At 53.8% G+C, this 19,209-nt stretch overlaps 5 protein-coding genes across 5 annotated transcripts; 3 read left to right on the plus strand and 2 right to left on the minus strand.

Annotated features, from left to right (window-relative positions):
* Nucleotides 1–338: 338 nt before the first annotated feature.
* EsH8_I_000863 (S8 family peptidase) lies at nucleotides 339–2,762 on the minus strand (the record flags this gene model as incomplete). Its single annotated transcript, XM_083268276.1, has 2 exons — nucleotides 339–1,888; nucleotides 1,946–2,762. 2 exons carry the CDS (start codon nucleotides 2,760–2,762, stop codon nucleotides 339–341), a joined length of 2,367 nt encoding a protein of 788 aa, XP_083118714.1.
* A 1,075-nt stretch (nucleotides 2,763–3,837) lies between these two features.
* On the minus strand, nucleotides 3,838–6,477 carry EsH8_I_000864 (uncharacterized protein; the record flags this gene model as incomplete). The annotated part of the gene is made up of 6 exons (XM_083268277.1): nucleotides 3,838–4,016; nucleotides 4,082–4,325; nucleotides 4,406–4,582; nucleotides 4,642–5,427; nucleotides 5,486–5,575; nucleotides 5,653–6,477. 6 exons carry the CDS (start codon nucleotides 6,475–6,477, stop codon nucleotides 3,838–3,840), a joined length of 2,301 nt encoding a protein of 766 aa, XP_083118715.1.
* Nucleotides 6,478–9,094: 2,617 nt separating this feature from the next.
* Nucleotides 9,095–10,267, plus strand: EsH8_I_000865 (serine hydrolase domain-containing protein; the record flags this gene model as incomplete). Its single annotated transcript, XM_083268278.1, has 1 exon — nucleotides 9,095–10,267. The coding sequence occupies one exon, from the start codon at nucleotides 9,095–9,097 to the stop codon at nucleotides 10,265–10,267; it is 1,173 nt and encodes a 390-aa protein (XP_083118716.1).
* A 1,557-nt stretch (nucleotides 10,268–11,824) lies between these two features.
* On the plus strand, nucleotides 11,825–13,617 carry EsH8_I_000866 (uncharacterized protein; the record flags this gene model as incomplete). Its single annotated transcript, XM_083268279.1, has 6 exons — nucleotides 11,825–11,957; nucleotides 12,035–12,098; nucleotides 12,153–12,327; nucleotides 12,391–12,463; nucleotides 12,549–13,167; nucleotides 13,263–13,617. 6 exons carry the CDS (start codon nucleotides 11,825–11,827, stop codon nucleotides 13,615–13,617), a joined length of 1,419 nt encoding a protein of 472 aa, XP_083118717.1.
* Nucleotides 13,618–17,136: 3,519 nt separating this feature from the next.
* Nucleotides 17,137–18,560, plus strand: EsH8_I_000867 (DUF3129 domain-containing protein; the record flags this gene model as incomplete). Its single annotated transcript, XM_083268280.1, has 3 exons — nucleotides 17,137–17,251; nucleotides 17,342–17,692; nucleotides 17,815–18,560. The coding sequence occupies 3 exons, from the start codon at nucleotides 17,137–17,139 to the stop codon at nucleotides 18,558–18,560; spliced, it is 1,212 nt and encodes a 403-aa protein (XP_083118718.1).
* Nucleotides 18,561–19,209: the final 649 nt, after the last annotated feature.

Here is a 19,209-nt window from a genome sequence, read left to right on the forward strand (position 1 = left end):
TGCCGTCACTCAGCTGAGAACGATAGGCGTATTTGTGCGACTCGAATAAGCGCGGTATAACGTTACACCGACGTCACAAGTGGGTTAATCAAAGACATTCGTTGTTTGACTTTGAAAACCATTAAATTCACGTTGGCCTCGAAATACAACACTTGAGGTTTGAAATGAACGGAAACTTTACGCAATGTCGGGCTATCTGACGAGCAGCCTTTTGGTAGCCTTGATGAGTAAAGCTAGCCCTTGAAATATATGACAAAAGCAGCACGTATTTGCAAGCCTGAAAGCCATTGGCAATTTTTCCAAAAGGTATCTTATCACGTATCTTACAGAGTCGGATCTCAAGAGGGGATGCCCCACACAAACGACAATGCGCTTCCAACGACATGCACACCATCGGACCACACAAGCCTTCCCCAGGACGTGGCATCCGCGCTCGGGGGCGCGCTCATCGTCACGGTAACCTCATAGCTCTTCTGTTCTCCTACCGCGCCGAAGACAAGAGTCTCGGGCTCGACCGAGATCTTAACCAAGCTCGGGTCGTTGAGTGAGACGTCGACCTTGTAGGTGCCGGCGTCGCCAACGTTGGTAACAGTCCGCTTGAGCTTGGTCGAGAAAGTACCATTGCCCGCGGAGGTATCATACAATACCGAAAAAGAAGGGTAGTTGAGATCATATGCGCTGTATGTCTGGTTGGAGTCGCAGGTGAAGTCGCCCCTTGTGATTCCCGCTATGAACGCAGACGTGGTGTTCACAGCGCAGAGGAATTTGAGGTAGTCGTCGGGGGCAATATCGTAGACAAGACCTGGGTTCAAGGCAGCGATGGGGTCCACGTGGCCGTTGCCGTAGCCGAAAGGCGAGGAAGGCTGAGAAGTCGACGAGTCCAGTAGCGGCGATTGAGTGCCCTTCGTGGTGGTGTAGGCGGTAGTCATGATGGCCGAGCGGACGGCAGCGGGACTCCACCCAGGCTGCCTGGCCATGATGAATGCAGCAATGCCGCTCAGATGGGGGCAAGACATGGATGTGCCGGAGATGACGTTGAAGTCAACTCTACGAGTATCAATGTCAAGGCCCGTCGGCCCTGCTCCACCAGTCCAAGCCGCCAAGATGGAAACTCCGGGCCCTGTGATATCCGGCTTGAGAAGTTGGGGAACCACGACGTTCGGGCCCCGAGAGCTGAAAGCAGCCATCAGCGGGGCCGCCACTCCAAGTCTGGTGCCCTCAAAGTCCAGGGTGGCCGTTCCGTTTCCTGTTTTCGCGTATGCCTCGACTTCGGCTCCGTCCTTAGCACCTAGGTGCAGGGCGGGGAGGATGTGAGCGTCGGCGATTAACTCGTTACCGTTGGCAGGGGGGTTAACAAGCACCATTCCACGGCCACCAGCGGTCTTGACGACCCCGCCCTTTGCGGTTCTGCCATTCTGACCTCTCACACAGACGACAATCTTCCCCGACACCTTGGCTGGATCGAGGCTTCCATCCAAGCACAGAGCTCCGCTGGAGCTATTGCCCTTGCTGACTTGGCTGCCGTGAACCAAGGTCAGCATCTCACCTTCCGCCAAGGGCTCAATGTCCGGCACAGAGCCGTTGCTGTAGAGCGAAAATCCGGTGTAGACCTTGCCATTTCCGAGAGTGACGTGTGCAGGGAAATCGCGATCGATAGTGCTCGCAGCAACGGTAAGCACCCATGGTGCAAGGTTGGTGACTGTGCCATCCCCAGGTCCATTGTTACCACCGGACACTGAAACGAAGATTCCCTTTCTCATGGCCGAGTAGGAGCCAACGACAACACCATCTTCCTCGTCAAAGAAAGGTCTGCCAGGTCCCAGCGAAAGGCTCATAACGTTCACGCCGTCCTCAACTGCCTTGTCCATGGCAGCAATGGTGTCAGAGTCTGTGTCCTATGGTCAGTGACTTTTCAGGAGCTGAGCTAGTTTTGGGCTTTAGTTACCGAAGCAGCCATCCGTCCAGCAGACCTTGTACATGGCTACACGCGCATACTTGGCCGTACCGCGTGCCGTGCCAGATGCTTGACCGAACAGGCTTGCATTCGGCACCTCCGCACCAGCTGCCGTGGAGGAAGTGTGCGTGCCATGGCCATCGTCGTCCCTCGGGGATTGAGATACTCCGGTCCAGTTGAATGATCCGGTCTCGTTCGTAACGGCGGCAACCCAGCCCTTGTAGAAGGCTCTTGCGCCGACTAGCTTCTTGTTGCAGCTGCTGGCCGGGAAGTCTTCGCTGACCTCGCACTCGCCCTTCCAGTGGGCTGGAACGGGCGGCATACCGGCATCATTGTAGCTCGGGCTCTCTGGCCATATGCCGGTGTCGAATACTCCTACGACGAGGTTAGACTCGGCGCTGGTGGCATTGCCGTCTTCTCGTGCTTCCAAGAACGTGTCCGGGTTCAAGTCATATCCGCGCCCAAGCAGGGTTGCATCATCGAGTCCAAGGAATGCCGGCGACCTGCTGGTGTGAACTTGGTAGACTTTATCGGGCCTGACAGATAGAACATCAGGCTGAGCCCTCAGTGCCTCGGCTTGATCAGCAGTGATCTGCGCGGCGTATCCATTAAGGACATTCTCGTATGTATAAATCACGGATGCGGGGTCCGCGGCCACGGATTCTAAAGATGCGTCGATCATGGATCTGCGGAGAAGTCCGGCCGGCGCATTCCGCATCTGAACGATGTAAGTTTTCCGGAGTTCAGCCCCCTGAGCAGCCCCTGCAAGGAGAGAGCCCAGGAAGAGTATCCACGAAGTCTTCGCCATCGTTGTAGTATCGTTGGCTCGGAGGCCCTTGAGTGTTGACGAGTAGTAAAATCTCGCTGCAGTAAGCCGCTACGGGTGAATAAAACGCCTGCTTCATGCTATATATACTCCAAGTTTGCACAGATGACTTATCCCGTTGGGAACCTAGCTGTCTGGAATGGTTACATCGGATTGCTAATACACAATACCTTATTTCGAGAAGCAGAATCAAAGTTTGTCTTCTCGTGCCTCGCGATCCCGTCATAAGCGAGGTGGATATTCCGTCTGTCGGCTATATTCGCGAACCATATGTAAGTGTAAACGGATACATTTACTTATCATTCGCGACCTTAGTGTCGATGGAAGAAAGTTTATAAAAGTAGTTCCAGGGGTCGTGTGTGTGTGATTGGGTAAGACTTCATAACTTGGCCGGTCCATCCCTATTCAAATAGATTGCCGGGCAACCTTAATGCTAGGAACTATTGTTCATCCGATGCCGCCGGGCCCATTGATCATTATTTTAGCATAACCGGTCCTCGAGGGGGAAATTGCCATGTGGTACTCCGAAGTTCCCGATTTATTGTCAGAGGTGCCGGGTTGTCGCTCCAGGACTTCAAACGGGCGCCGCAGTCCCCGGCGCAACTCGCCACAGCTATTTGGTCTCGGAAACCTACAATACGAGGAGCCCCACATTCCTAATGAAGCAACGACACTCCGTCTCTCAGCGATCTGGGTCTTTCGCTCATCAAGTGTAATTGAAACCTCCGGTTGGCCATTGTAAGCTTGCTTGCCATAACAAGTGTATTTAGGTTTTCCCTATGTCGAAATGGGAAGAACTGCTTGGCTGGCAGCTGGGCATCCTTACTTCCTTCCTTTTCAGGAATGGTTTCGCTCAGTGGTTTGGGACAGAGTTCCTGGTCTCATAAACCGAGCAGACCATGGCCATCAGTAACGGCAGGCAGCATCTCCATCCTGGGCTGGAGGTACTTTTTAAACTCTTTGTCAATTGTCGATGCCTACTTCCAATGCAAGGTATTCTAACTCTGTGCTACTATCTTAACCTTCATCTAACAAAACTATGATCATTTCGCGCTTTCTAACTAGACTTGATAGATGCTGGTTTAGCTGTCTGTACCGGCTGAGCGGGCGTCCCTTGTTGGTTTGACATGGGGCAAAATTTCTTTTTGATAGCTCCATCGTTGCTGGCGGCATCTAACGTTCCCAGCAAGCTCGCGAGCTCACCCATCCGCTGAGCAATCGAGACAAACATGCCGGCTGTGAATAATATTGTGTTAGTATATTCCAAGCATAATAAAACGTCTTTCGGCAGGGGGACAAACCTTCAGCATGCCAGAGGTAGTGGCAGTGGAACGCCCATACACCGGGATTGTCTGCAAGTATGCGGATCACGACGTGCGAGAATCCTGGAATCGTGATTGTGTCACGACGCATCGGGTTGTCAAAGTTCCATGTCGTTTTGCCAGCACCGAACAAGCCATCGCCCCAGCCAATGACTTGGAAGTTTTGACCTAACCGTGTCAGTATGTTCAAGTTACCATTGGGAAATGTGGGGTGTATGTACCACTGGAGAGTTGTCAGTCAAAGTTCAAGTAGCATGGTTGGGGTATAATGACGATGACTTACTGCAAATGCCACGGGTGAACCATCATGGCATCGGAGTTTACCACAATCTGGGCAGCCTTGCTATCCTTAGAGACCAAGACGAACTGGTCCTTTCCAAAGTCCAGTTTCGGGTTTGCGGAGTTCAGATTCTCAGGTGTGATATCCTGCTGTAGGACCTTCCACAACGATGCATCATCCTTCAGAGATGTATACAGAGTCTGTCTCCATCAGTTACTCCGGTCTTTATGAGCGTTGCAAAGTGTCTGGGTAAACTCACCTCATTTACACGAGTGCGAACAATATCCTCAATACGCTCTTGCCTGAACGTGAAGTAGTGATAATTCCGCTCGCCGACGTCATAAGCCGGCCGGCTTCTTATGGGCTTTGGCAGGTTGAAAGGCAAATCTTCGCATTCGTCTCCCCAGGGCTCCTTGCCAATTGCTGGGTTCGAATTGCTGTTCAGGCTCCAGGCCTTGCCAATCGGCGCAGCGCCAACATCCGTTTCGTCGTACGACAGGATGGCGGTGGCCCCGAAAGGGGTGCCGTGCATTCCCGACATGCCCTTGTGGTTCTTATGAGACATGTGGAAGCATCGAATGGCTGCGTCCGCGCGGACCAGGTAGTTGCCAGCAGTTTGGTTGGCGTTGATGAGAACGGAGTAGCGCTGACCAGGATTCATGTAGACACGGGTGGTCGCGATGGGTGCCACTTCAACACCATCGATCTCGACAATTTCCAGAGGATGGTTGTCGACTGTTACGAAGATGGGCGTCGAAGTGCCATGGTTGATGAGGCGGAGACGCGCTTTTGAACCACTCTTGACGCGGGTATTGTAGAGGGAGCCCCAAGTGCACTTGGGAGCAGGATCTCTAGCCGGGTTATGGTTTCCCATGTTATGCCCACTGTGGTCTTCGCCAGCTTTGTCTTTGCCCTCATCATTGCTCATTAAGCTGGAGCAGTTGAAGGTGTTCTTTCCGTTGATAATGACATTGTCAGGAGGAGGTTCTCTGCCGGGCTTCTTGGGAGCCCATGGTGGAGACGAGCTTAAGTATTGAGTGAGAAGCTGGTGATGGTTAGAAACTTAAGCACGATGATACCTGTGAATGACAAATAGAACCTACATTTCCACCGTAGTCGTGAAACAAGTCTCCAACCATCACGATTTTGTCATCGTCGACGGCCGGTACCTTTTCATCAGGGTCATGAATGATCTAGGGGAAAATGTTAGAACCGTTATGGACAGGAACACAAGGACTACTGAAATGTCAATGAGCTGGGGGCATCTCACCAAAGGCCCAAAAAGTCCGTCGGTGACTTGGACACCAACATGAGCGTGCCACCAGAACGTTCCTCGCTGATCAGTCAAGTTGAATTCGTAGGTAAAGCTTCCGCCGGAAGGAATGGCGCATTGAGTGACGCCTTGCACGCCGTCCATCCAAACAGAGTTGCGTTGGTCGATGCCGTGCCAGTGGACCGTGGTACTTTCTTTGAGCATCTGGTTATTGACGGTAACGCGTATTGTGTCGCCTGTGTTTGCCTCGATGAGGGGACCAGGTGACTGCCCATTGACAAGGATCATCGACTTCTCATAACCATCGGGAGAGTGTAGTTCGCGCGTGACATTGAACACATACTCTCGCAATGATGTCGTATTTGAAATCTCGAACCCTGTCTTCAAGTCGAGTTGCTGGTCTGGCGTCAACTTGACTTCCGGAGTCTGGGTGGGGACCAGAGATGTCGTAGTGGATGTCGTGGATGTTGTCGTCGTCACCTCCGGGACTGGTGCGGGCGGCGGAGGACTCTCTTCTTGCTGTTGGCCTGCATTGCTGTCCTCGTCATGATGAGGTTCCGCCGGCTGGGCCTTGGATTGCACATCGAAAAACTGAAGGAAGATGAAGGGGATGAGTGTCATGAGCGAAATGCAAGTGAGGGCCATGATCCACTTGAACGTCTTCTTGTGGCCCGCATGGCGCCTGTAGTGCTCTTTCTCCCTGAATTCGGCCGGGCCGGACAGCAGGCGGTCCTCTACGTCGGTCTCCGAAGACGATCTGGCCCCGAGCATGGGGTCATGCTCCTCGCGCGTCCCGTCCCGCGGGAGTCTGCCGGAGCTCATGGTTGCAATCGAATGGTGAAATAATGCTGAAGGATGTACACGAATCAAAATCAACGCAGAAATGGGAGGAAATGAACAGGGCCAGCAGCAAAATGCTCCAGGTCACCGGCGATTGAAATTCGCCATTAACTTTTGTGACGTTGTCAACAAGAAACACGGGGAAACAAAAAACGTGTTAAAAGGGGTAACGGTCGGGATTAATGAGAAAAGCCACCACTAATGTAGCGAGGGGATCCTCCATTTTTGCTTGTATCCGAGTTGTGAGAACCTTGGCGAGACAGGACAATGGAGCCTTGGGGCCGCTGCTAAGCAAAATTGGGAAATGGGCCCGGGCGCCTAGCAACTCTTTAGCTGCAAATATCTCTTAGCCATCAGGCGCTCTGGTGGTTGCGACGCCTTGATACGTATAAAATCAAGTTTAGACCGATGGGAGGCTCTGAGCTTTCGGTTATTTGTCGTCTTCGAAAGTGTCAAGATTCTTGACATGAACGCTCATAACTTAATCGGAGGGGTTTTTTTGTATGGTGAAGGTATTGTCTACGGTGCTTTTTTTACGAAATGTGTTTCAATTGACGCTTCAACTTTTTTCAAGATGTGAGTTCATGCGCAGACAATGCAGGGTGCATGAGCCTCAGGGGCCTGCAGGCCTGGGAGAAGACATCCGGCCACCAATGTCCGCTAAATTGCCCGCCAATCCGACGCCTAGATTCATCCCATCTCCAATTCCCAGGGTCATGCATCGGGTGTTTCATTCGCACCGTGTTCACAATCATACGACCAGCGAATGATCGGCGTGATCAGTCGGTCCGTCCCTTTCAAGGTAACATTAAGACTCTCCGGCCATGATTTATTTGGTCGCATTGACTGCAAAACTGCCTTGTCGGATCTGAAGAATAACCCGGTCCTGCGACAACTTTTATATACCATTGCTCATCCGAAGAGCCCGACGAGGCATCTGCTTAGATGCATAGGTCCAAATACACCTCGCCAAGCAAGTTCCGTTGGAGACCGGCAGTTGCGGAGTCTTCAGGTCCATTGTCGGATCTTGGCGAGACACCAATGTCTTGTCTTAGCTTCCTCATTCCCCAACAAGGCGTTTCAACACTATCAAAGTGATTCAGAGTCTAGCAGTATCAATTGGCTGTGATTGAACCCGGTTGGCGACGGATGCCGGCGAAAAGAAAAAAAATATACTCTGCATATTGTTCATGGCCCCATGCTGCAATGCAAGATCTCAACACAGTTGGCAACGCACCTGACAAAGACATTGTGCGCGAAACTACATCTATAATTGTTACAAGCTATATTCAATCTAGCTAGTCCTATTTTAATCAAGTTCTAAAGAGCTCAAGTTTGTATATGGTTATAATCCGCCTTTTGTATTTTAGACCAGTACCATGGAGATAGCTCTATGGGCTGCTTTGAATGGTGAGAGTTGACTCGTATAAAGGTAGCAACTCAACGAAAGACTCTTATCCTCCCGCAACAGCAAGCACAACACGGGAGTTGGCTGCGTTAATTTAGAGGTGGCAGGGGCTTCTTTGGGTCTTTCAACGAAGATTGCGATGGTTTCCATTTGGGAATATTGAAGGGGGCTTTAACCAATCAGCTATGCACGAAATACCTTGCCACGTAACTTCAACTAGCATAATTCAAAAGGGTCCCCGTGTGACGCAGCAATGCAGTCCTTCTTCAAAGCGAGATCCTCCTCTCAGTCAGTAAATATACAGAGGATTGGTCGAAATTGCGGACTCAAGCAGCTGTGCTGATAGGCATGGTGCGTTGTAAGCATATTAAATCGAGGTGGGGAACCTTTTGCACGTAACTCCTTGGCCAGAGGCTGTGAGATGTACAACGGACTCTTGCGCCGGTTTCCACAAACTGGTCTAGTTGACTGAAACAGTGCCGTTTGTGACCCACTCTGCTTTTGATCGTTGTTGAAAGGTTGATCATTGCCAAAAGGAAAAGGAAAAGGTGTGCATAACTTTCAACAGTATGGTCGGTTCGAATGCGTAAGCCAAAGTCCCCAGTAGGCAACCAAACAAGCCGAAGCCTTCGTATCTTCGTTGCCTGAAGGATTTTGAAAAGTGGAACTTGTACTGCGCAATCCAAGTGGCTCATGGTGAGCGTCTCTGATGGCCCCCAGGCAACGTGTGCATCGGTTTTGTTACCCAACAAGGGCCGGTGTGTACGAAGCTGGCGAGACGAGGCCCTGTCCGGACAAGGATTAAAGACTCGCCAACGGAACACGAGCCGCCTATCGAGCGAAGTCCGTCCCAAAAAGTCCAAAGACAAACTACGATGACTCATCAAGTACTGCATTCACGGTCCCAACAGAATGAAACATTTCTTTGGAGATGTGGGGGAAATGCTCCGTTATTGAGGCGACACTGGTCCAACGTGGTTCAGGAACCGAGCCGGTCACCCGCGCCGTCGCTGCCAACCGATCCCCGCCCTGTTACGTGTAGGCCTTGCTGCGGGGGTCAAGGATGCAGTTATAAAGACTCGCATTGTCTTCAGCAACGTACCGAAATACTATGCAGACGACCAGCTCATCAAATACTTCTAGTCTATTCATTCTTTACCAACAGGCCCCGCAGAATTTCAAACAACCAACATGGCGCAGGCACACGGCACAAACGACCCCAAGTTCCAAGCGGTTCGCGACAAGTTCCAGGAACGCCTGGAATCCGGACAAGAGCTTGGGGCTTCCATCACCGTCACGGTGGACGGCGAGGACGTCCTTAACTTGTGGGGTGGGTTTGCGGATGCCGAGCGCAGCCGCGCCTGGAACGAGGACACCATTGTCAATGTCTGGTCGACGTCGAAAACCGTCTGCGCGCTTGCCGTCCTCTTGCTCATCGATGCAGGCAAGCTGTCGCCCAACGACAAGGTGTCCAAGTACTGGCCAGAGTTTGCGGTGAACGGAAAGCAGGACATCGAAATCCGCCACCTGCTGTCACACACCTCTGGGCTGGCGGTTTTCGATGAGCCCACGACAATGGAAGAGATGTGCGACCTCGAGTTGATCGTGTCGAAACTCGAGAAGCAGCCGCCCAGCTGGGAACCCGGCACGGCCTCGGGATACCACTCTTGGACCTACGGCTACTTGATCGGGGAGGTTGTCCGCAGGGTGACGGGCCTGAGCCTGTCGGAGTTTGTCGCTCAAAAGATCGCCGGGCCCCTCGGTGCCGATTTTCAGCTCGGCGCCAAGGAAGAAGACTGGCCTCGCATCGCGACCTTGGTTCCTCCCCCTCCGTTCGACTTTGGTGGCCAGATGCCCGAGCCCGGGTCTCTCCAGGCTAAGATGCTGAATCCTATCCCGGACGCCAGCTTCGGAAACACCGCACCCTGGAGAAAGGCTGAGATCGGTTCGGCCAATGGCCATACGAACAGTCAAGCGCTTGCCAAGATCTGGTCGAACGCGATCACAATCAGCGACGACAGCAAGAGGCTCTTGTCAAAAGACACAATCGCTCAGATCTTCACAGAACAGTCCTACGGGAGGGACCTGTGCATGGGGGCAGTGATTCGGTTCGGCATCGGTCTGAGTTTCAGAGGAAACGGCGACGCCATGATAGACTCATGGGTTCCTGAAGGCAGACTTTGCTTTTGGGGAGGCTGGGGCGGTTCCATCGTCATCAACGACTTGGATCGCAACCTGACAATTGCCTACGCAATGAACAAGATGTCAGGCGGCACTGCAGGCAACGAGGCAGTAAGGACGTATGTGGCGGAAATTTACAAGGCATTGGGCGTGCCTATCCCGGGTGCTGATAACAAGGTGTAAAAAATACATGCAGCAAGTAACTAGAAGATTTATAAAAGCAATAAAGCTCTGATGTAAAGTATCTTTTGACTCGGATGTCATGAGCGCTGATGGAGTTCCAATGTTGCTAGATCCCCACCTAAAGAGAGGTGAAGAAGACAACGTGTAAGGTTTTGTTGATATTGACTAATTCAGGATAGTGCCTGTTTTCCTATTAATCCACCTTTATTATCTCTCTGCCTTCAACCCCGGCTGGCGTTGTCACTCCGAGTTCGTCATCATCTATGAGAACGTCTATTGCTTCTTGGCTCCTGTTCAACTCTTCAGTTGTCACTAAGATGCCTCCTATTGGCTCTGTAACTGATTATCATTTTTTAAGCTTTAGCGTAGGAAAAAGAAAGTGCATGCGACAATTGACCGAGAAGGCGATATATCACCACCACTATGCTGGTATAGAGGACCCAACTGAAGCCCTTCGTAATGCAAAGGCAATCGTCTTTGGCTTTCAAGGCCTTGGCGTAGTTCTCTGGCTTGTCCCTTGCTCAAAGGTACTTTGAAAACACTCAATCGACGGTAGGAACTTGCATTTCGCAACGGATAAACGTTCAGCAAAACAAAACAAACATGCCAACGAAGGAACATGCCAAGCCTAATGGTCGCGCGGCGGCGGAAAGCATTCACCAGGTCGGAGCCTGGGAGAGGGTGCATAGCCATGTGTCGAAGAGGCCAAAAAGTCGAACTGGGCTGCTTACCCTAACCCTGGTTTTCGAAGTGCTGGGGCCGCAGTTTTAATCAAAGCCGAGCTTACTTGACAACACAACATCCATTGTTCTCCTACTGTAATAGCTGTAACACAAACTCTCCCGCAAATACAGAAGAGAAGTAATCACCGGACTATACTGGACTTTATAAGTTCAATCATTTATTTCGTCAGTGGTTGGCCTCCTTTGGTTACTCCCGCGGCGGAGGGTGGTCTGGGCCAGAATGCTGCTGATATCCCAGGCTTTTGGTCGGGTTTCGTTCGCACCTCTTCCGCCAAGTCACAACGACCATCTCGACCAGGCTGGGTTAAATCGTGCACTTCCCAGTCGGAGATTTAGATCGCTGCCCAGGGACAGCGGCCTTGATTCGCCGGTCTGGGCGTTCTGGCCGTCGACGACGCGACCAGGGCTATGGCGTGACGACCGATCGGATAGATATCGGGGAAATCATCCTTGCCCTCGCAGAGACTTGGCCGGCGGCATTATCTCGAAAGTGCCCACTTGCCTTGCTTTTGCACAGCAAATGCCACATTGGAAAGTGGATGGAGAAGCCCGCGCGCAACGCTGCTCAGGAAACGAGGTCGGCCGCGGGACGGCCAGCATCCACTTGGTGCGTGTGGTACCATCGAGACCTGCCATAGCGCAATGCCGTTATCGCGGTGAATTTGCGAGGCGCCCTTCGCCTTGGACCGGCTTCAGCCATGGGAACTCGTCCGCTGTTTAAATAGGCACCGGCCCTGCGCTCGGCGCTTTGGGGATTCTGGCTTCTTGTCAACGCTTTTCCGCCAAAAGGAGCCCTGACAGGACTCTCGCGACCATGTCTCAGCCCAGCAATCAGACGCCAAAGGTCGGGGGCAAGGCACACGATGTCTTCCGCGGCACGATTTTCCAGGCCGTTCTCCTGGGCCTCATCAGCTTCACACAGCCGGGAATATGGACGGCGATGAACAGTGAGCCGGAGCCCCATCTCTTCCAAAAGAGCAGGACCGGGCTCGCTTGATAGCGTCGTGCTAACCAAACGCTTCAGACCTGGGAGCTGGCGGCCAGGCCGAGCCATATGTAATCAACGCCGTCAACGTTATAACCTTTGTGTATGTTGTTGCTCCGGATTGCTGGGGAGTTCACATGGACTGACTCGTTTGCAGCATCATGATTGTATTGTCGCCGCTGGCCAGCATGGTCGGCAACTTGATCGGCATGAAGTGGATCGTGGTCCTCGGAACGCTGGGTTACGTGCCGTACTCGGCGGCGCTGTACTGCAACTCCATCTGGGGAACGCAATGGTTCCTCATCTTTGGCGCCGTAACCTGTGGCATCTCTGTACGTTGTTCTTGTTGACGTCTGCTTGCCGTGGGTCAAAGCAGTTTCTAACCTTGTAACCAGGCGTCCGCATTATGGCCCGGAGAGGCGGCGATAGCCGTTGGGTATCCCGAGGTCGCCCGTCGTGGTGTTTGCAGTAGGTTATCCCCCCGGCCCGGTGATACGGCTTCGAAAAAGGCTGTTGTTCTGTGAAGACTCCTGCCACTGACCACGAAGCGCAGTCAGCATCTGGATGGCCCTCGGAAAGCTCGGCTCCATCATCGCCACCGCCATCCAGCTCGCCATCAACAAGGACAGCGACACGACGGGGTCCATATCGCCCTCGACATACCTCGTGCTCGTCGCGATCCAGTGCCTGGGTCTGCCCCTGTCGCTGCTGCTGTCGCCGCCGGACAAGCTGGTGCGCAAGGACGGCAGGAAGCCCGTCTTCGCCAACTCGCAGCGGACCTTCAAGTCGCAGCTGAGCGGGTTCCTCGCCCAGTTCCGGCGCCGGGAGGTCCTGCTCCTGATCCCGGCCTTCGTCACGGCGCAGTGGGGCGTCACGTACCAGGGCAACTACATGGCCGCCTACTTCACGGTGCGCGCCCGCACGCTCTCCGGGTTCATCATCGCCGTCGTCGGCGCCATCTCCAACGTCCTGGCCGGGTGGTGGCTGGACACGAGGCACCTGCGCCGGACCACGCAGGCGCGGTGGAGCTGGTACTTCCTGCTGGCGCTCTTCACGCTCGTCTGGATCTGGAACCTCGTCGTCCAGGAGCGCTGGGCGAAGCACAGCCCCGGGGCCATTGACTGGAGCAGCTCCAGCTTTGGGGAGGGCCTTGCCATTTTTGTCCTCTACAGGTAAGAAGCCGCAAACAGACTCCCCCATCCCGAGACCAACGGGGAAGGATGGCTTTCTATTCAGAGATCCCAGGCACTAACACGCATTTATCTAGGATTGCTTACGAGACCGTCGGTGTCTGGCTGTACTGGACGCTCGGCACATTCGACGTCGAGGCAGACACGATCGCTCTCTCCATGGGCGTGCTCCGCTCCGGAGAATCCCTGGGGTCGGCGCTGGCCTACGCCGTCGGGTCGGTCCGCAGCGCCTCTCTGATGACGAACCTCATCATCTCCGTCGTTGTCTTCTACGTCGGGGCGCCTGCCACGACCTGGGCGGCCCTACTCGTCAAGGACCGACTCCCAGGAGAGTTGGAGAGTTCCGACAGCGATGGCGAGGTTTCTGGCAACGCCACTGCCCAGCAATCCGATGCCGAGCAGGTCGAGGTGGGCCACAGCGCCAAAGTATAACGTTGAGGGAAATCATTGGATATTGTTGTCGCGCTTTTTGGAGATTTACCAGGCAGCTCGTTACGGTTGGCTCATAGGCCAATGCGTTGATTAGACCCAAACTGTCCATCCTATTCACTCATCCACCCTATCTATTCATCCATCTGACTATCTGTAACATTGGCTGATAGGAATCTACTGTGACACCTGAACTCCGGGAACAGTATTCGTAGCTTGCTACTCGCCTGCTTACTCGCCACGGATGCTCTGCTCGTCTTTTTTACGTCAGACATAGCTCGGCCAAGTCAAAAGCGACCACTTCAAATCGAGCAGCTGAGCGAAGTGCACTTGAACAGCGGAGGCGGTGCCGGTATCAAACTTCAGCTCCGGAAAGCGATGGCCTCAATAATCCATGACAATATCTGCCGAGCATAATAGCCATGGCTCCTGAGAGAATGCGTAGCTACAATTTGCCAGACTCAAATGCCACTGGGCAATGACTTGACTCTTTGCGAGTTTTGAACGTGGCAGTATGCCGAGGGCAGACGTCATCCCATTTACACAAAGGCCAGGCAGTGCGACAGACAACGTATAAGAATACCGCGGGACAGCCATGCCAAGCGGAAACAAATCTTACGGATCCAGCGTACAACAGCGGTAGCATTGCAGGCGTGCGTGGGAGGCCATAATAGCAACAGAGTTCGTCCTGACACCTCTCTGCAAACAACGTTGCGCAAGATCGAAGGCATGTTTTGTTTCTACTACGTAGTCCGGGGCGGGCGAGCCGCGATGATCCTTGTGCGGGATCTCGGCAGCACCTGCAAGTAGAAAGCATGCTTGCAGCGCTCACGGAGCAATCCCCAGGGATGGGCGACTGGGGGTTTGGAAACGCAACGATTCGTACCACCGTTTGATGGGAACAATGCGCCTCCAATTTCTCCCTCTTCTTTGTGAAATGGAGGATCATGTTCATGTGCATATATCGCGGTGCGTCGCTTGCACCGCCGAGGACCACCGTGGGACTCTGGAGGCAAAGTTGCCGCCATGGCTGAACTGCCTGGGTCTATTTTAACGACAAGGAGTCACGTTTGCCAGGCAAGAAAGAAACGAGTCGGTCGAGATGGCCAGTGGCCTGTGTGGAGTGTGAAGTATGAAACTTCACCGGTCGAGGGGAATGGCAATGTGTCGATTCCGCATCCAGCCCATTCCGCCGCACTGACGACAAAAGAAAGGCGATATGCAGGAACGACAGGATATATGGGTCACCGGGTGGGCAGAGGAAGTGTATGAGAGGAGGCTCTGTGAGCACCGGTGAACCAGCAGGCGGCGCAGAGTTGACGCAAGACATGGCTGGGGCGGGGAAGGCAAGCGAGAGCCACAGGCGCCGCGAGGGAAATGGATGCGTCGGGCCGTGGTATTTAAAGGTCGTGTTGGGCCTAAAAAGGCAAGACGGATGAACCAAGTCGTCCCTCCCGTGTGGCAGCGAGTCGGATGGGTCAAACGCTGGCCAGAGAGGGCTGTTTCACAGTGGTGCGATGACGACAGCCTGCGGTGGTATCGGCGCTGGACCCTGCGTTTCCACTCGGCTGGCCAAGCCCGCTCTCTCGCTCTCACTTTCCCTGCCTCTCCCCCCTTCAGTTGCCTACTACCACTCTGCTGCAGTCGCCGCTGCTCCACACACTCCTTCCCACTGGGCTTTTAGCACCTGGATAGTGACAGCCCACATTCATTAGCACAACTGAAAAGTTCCACAGCAATATGGCAGCTCCCGCCCTCAATATATTAAATTTCCCCAACTCCTCTACCTTATTCTGGAAGCTTGTCTTAAAGACGACGCATGCCCAAAGAAAGCGCCACCGGGAGGCGCCTCCCGACCCGCTGCCCTGGGCCTACGAAGCCACCTTGTGCTGAGGATGGGTGGGCGGGAGCGGAACTAGAGTCAGCCGTGCTGCTTCGCTAGTGCGCGCCACTCCCCAAGTTTCTTCAAGACAGGCAACACTGGCCCCTCGCGCCGGCTAATACAGCCAACACAACAATACGACAGGTGACAGGCCAATGGAGAACTGAGACTCGGCCACAGCAACTAGAAAGACATCTGTAACTTGACAGCCACAGTTCCCCATCAACAAAAGGAGACCGTGGAGAATCCTCAGCTCTAAATACCCCCTTGGAAGTCTTTTTGCACACGTAAGAAGCGACAGGCGGAAACCCCCACCTATAGCTGGGCTCCTGAGCGTTACGAAGTCGTCTCAGAACGGCCCATCTGATGAATTTTTTTTTCTTTCTGGGGGATTTTTTTCTTTTCAATTTTTTTTCTCTTGCCCATTTTTGTTTCCAAGTGTTATTTCAACGAAAAGAAAGAAAAAAAATTAAAGACCAAAAAGCCATTTTATTTCCAAGGTAAACTGCCATCGGAGGTTCCACTGCCGCGCGCCGCATCCATCTGTTCTTTTCTCCCTCTGCAACTCGGGTAGGGCGAAGAAGGAAACACAGGCCTGCGCGCTCTCATCCATGGCTCCATACGCGGTATAGCCCATTATGGCCCATCGTCGGAAGGCCCTGAAACGCCGTTGCAGCCCCGTCTTCGTCTGGACTCCCAGCGGCCTTCTGCCCACCTCCCTCCAGCCTCTCGCAGGCAGCATGTCGGAATCGTCGCCCTGCCTGTCCCTGCTAGCCCTACCACCGCCCTCTTCCCAACTCGTATGTGAAAGCCATAGGGCCAACAGGCTGCCCCCACGGAAAAGATTCGGTCTTAGGAGGCGCCGTCAACGAAAGGCTGCCCCCCGGTCCACAGGCTGCACGCCGTATGCCTCCGTCCCCACCAACTGCTCCACCCACGCGACGGCTGCCGTTCCAGATGATCGTCGGAGCTGCGGAGAGGATCTGTGCCTTGGCCGGGGCCTTCCCTTCTTGGCCACAGGAAACGAGCACCAGCAGCCGCCACATCGGTCCAATCTTGGAAGGGGCATGGAGAGTACTCCGACACACAGTTCAGGCACAGGCACAGGCGCATGCACAACGTTCGTCGTTCCCTCGATATTGCCGTTAGGGTGGACACCACTCTCGCTCGTGCTTGTGCTTTCCTCGACCAACCCCCAGCGCTTCCACGCAACTTCCAAACCATAATCCATTCCATCCCTACCATCCACTCGTCCCCTCATCCCTTCCCCCCTCGTCGAAACAAGCTCTACCCTAGGAGCAATTCCTCTTGTCATCGCCAAGGGAGGGGAGAGGGCGAGCAGAGAGGGGAGGCGAAGAAACCAAGTAACCATGTATAAAACTAAATAGGCTCGCACTTCGGCCTAACCGCAGCCCTCCCTGTTCTCTTCCCCGTTTGGATCGTTCGCTCATACTTTCCTTTCGTCGAGTTTCTTGAATTACTCCCCAGCAGGTCTGTTCCTTTCTTGTGAGGCCATTCCCTCTTTATTTTTCTTTTTTTCCAAATCAAACGGTGCTGGACACACTTCTCTTCGAAAATCTAATCCGACTTTTGGCCTTTGGTCCTTGTCTACTTCTCTCCCCCCTTCCGCAGTAGTTACCATGTCTGCTCCCATGAGAGTCCTGGCCGCCTCCGCCATGCTGGCGTTGGCCCACGCCCAAGGTGTCATCCTCAGCGCACAAGGCCCCAACGGCCCTGCCAGTCTGAGTCTGCAAGGTGAGTCTCTTGTCCAACTACTTGGGAGTGGTCTCATTTCGAGAATGCCCCGTCTGCAGTAAGAACGTGCATCTGACAAACCCTCATTAGTCGACCCGACAAAGTCCGATGCAAACATCATCAACAAGCAGGAGATCACCCAAAACGCCGTCAACGAGTGCGGCCGCACCATCCTTGGCGGAAACATCGACATTGGCGAGGTCACGGAGAACCAGCTGGGCAACAACACCATCACGAAGGTCACGAAGGGCTCCACCGTCGACGTCACCATCGCCCAGGTCAGCTCCGACGGCGCCGGCCCCTACTCGTGCGACCTCGACCTCACCAGCAACTCCAACGGCGCCAGCGGTCAGACGCCGCTCGAGGTCCAGGAAGCCCAGCCGCAGAATGGCAACATCAAGCTCACCGTCAAGATGCCTGCCGACATGGCTTGCGTAGGAGGTACGTCGCCGAGCTCTATCACGCATCCCGGCGTGCGCTGTAGTAGTAGAGTGATAGGGGGAGCGAGCGGGGGAAAAGGACTTTATATCTTGGCCAGATGTACTAACTCGCGCGCCTTTCAGCCTCCACCGGCGACATCTGCACCGTCCGCTGCTTCAACGCCAACGCGAAGGGCCCCTTTGGCGGCTGCTTCGCCGTCCAGCAGACCGACGTCACCCCCAAGCAGAACACCCCCGACAACATCCCCACCGCCGCCACCCTCAAGGGCGTCTTCGCTCAGACCCAGCAGAGTGCCGCCGACCTCCCCGCTGCCATCAAGTCGATCCAGGAGGCCCCCACCACTGATGACCAGGGCGTTGCGGGCATCAAGGAGATCCTCGGCAGCGGAGTCACCCAGGAAGCTGCTGGCCCTGCCGATCCCAACGGCAACAACGGGAACAACAACAACGGCAACAACAACAATGCTAACAACGGGAACAACAACAACAACAATGGCAACAACAATAATGCTAACAATGGGAACAACAACAACGGCAACAACAACAACAATGCTAACAACGGCAACAACAATAACGGCAACAACAACAATGCTAACAACAACAATGCCAACAACGGGAATAACAACAACGGCAACAACAACAATGCCAACAACAACAATGCTAACAACGGGAACAACAACAACGGCAACAACAACAACAATGCCAACGGCCTCCCTGTTGCTACTATTGGAAACAACAACAACAACAACGGCAATGGACGCAACAACAATGGTAACAACAACGGCAACAACAATAACAACAACAACAAGCGGGATTCCAGAGACCTCCGCTTGCGCTGGGCCAGGAGAAACGTCGGCCCCCGTGTTTAAACTCGCGGAGTCGCGTACGAAGAAGCAGGACCCTCGGGATCTGTCTCGGGGGTTTCCCCCTTTTCTCTGGTGGCGGCATAAAGACATCTAGTTGTTATAGTTTTAGCGAGAAGACGAATTACCATTAAGCCGTGTAAAGTAGTAGGAAGGATTTAAAGTAAAAAAACGGGCCGGGCCTGATAATGTCGGGCACTCCCCTTCTCTCCCCCACCCCCACCACCCCGCTTTCCCTATATCGTCAATAGTATTTGTTCAAAATCCTGAAGCTTTGCATATATATCAGAAGCCAAAAGAGGCAAAAAGAGAAGCAGAATCCCCTTTTTACGTGAAGGAAAGTCGACCGGAGAGAAGTCGGCCGACCCGGTGTTTTGAGTGATGTTGAAAAGCGAGCTAGCCACCCGTCCCGTCCCGTCCCATTGGAGAGAGACTAGCAAGCATGCCCGGCTCCGCTCCGACGGGATGAGCAGGTAGTCTCGGAGCCGGGACGCCAGCCCTCGGAAGAGTAAAGGAGAATGCGTAGGCCGGAGCCCGTAACCCTATGTCTTTTCACCGTAAAAGTTCACCCGTAAAAAAGGGGGGCCTCTAAGCAAAGGGACGGCGGAGTCCTCAAAAAGGGGTGGGTCCCCTCCGGGCCCGGAACTCGACTCCC

This window comes from Colletotrichum jinshuiense, chromosome 1 (genome assembly GCF_051148585.1).
Source record: "Colletotrichum jinshuiense chromosome 1, complete sequence".
NCBI classification, from domain to species: Eukaryota; Fungi; Ascomycota; class Sordariomycetes; order Glomerellales; family Glomerellaceae; genus Colletotrichum; species Colletotrichum jinshuiense.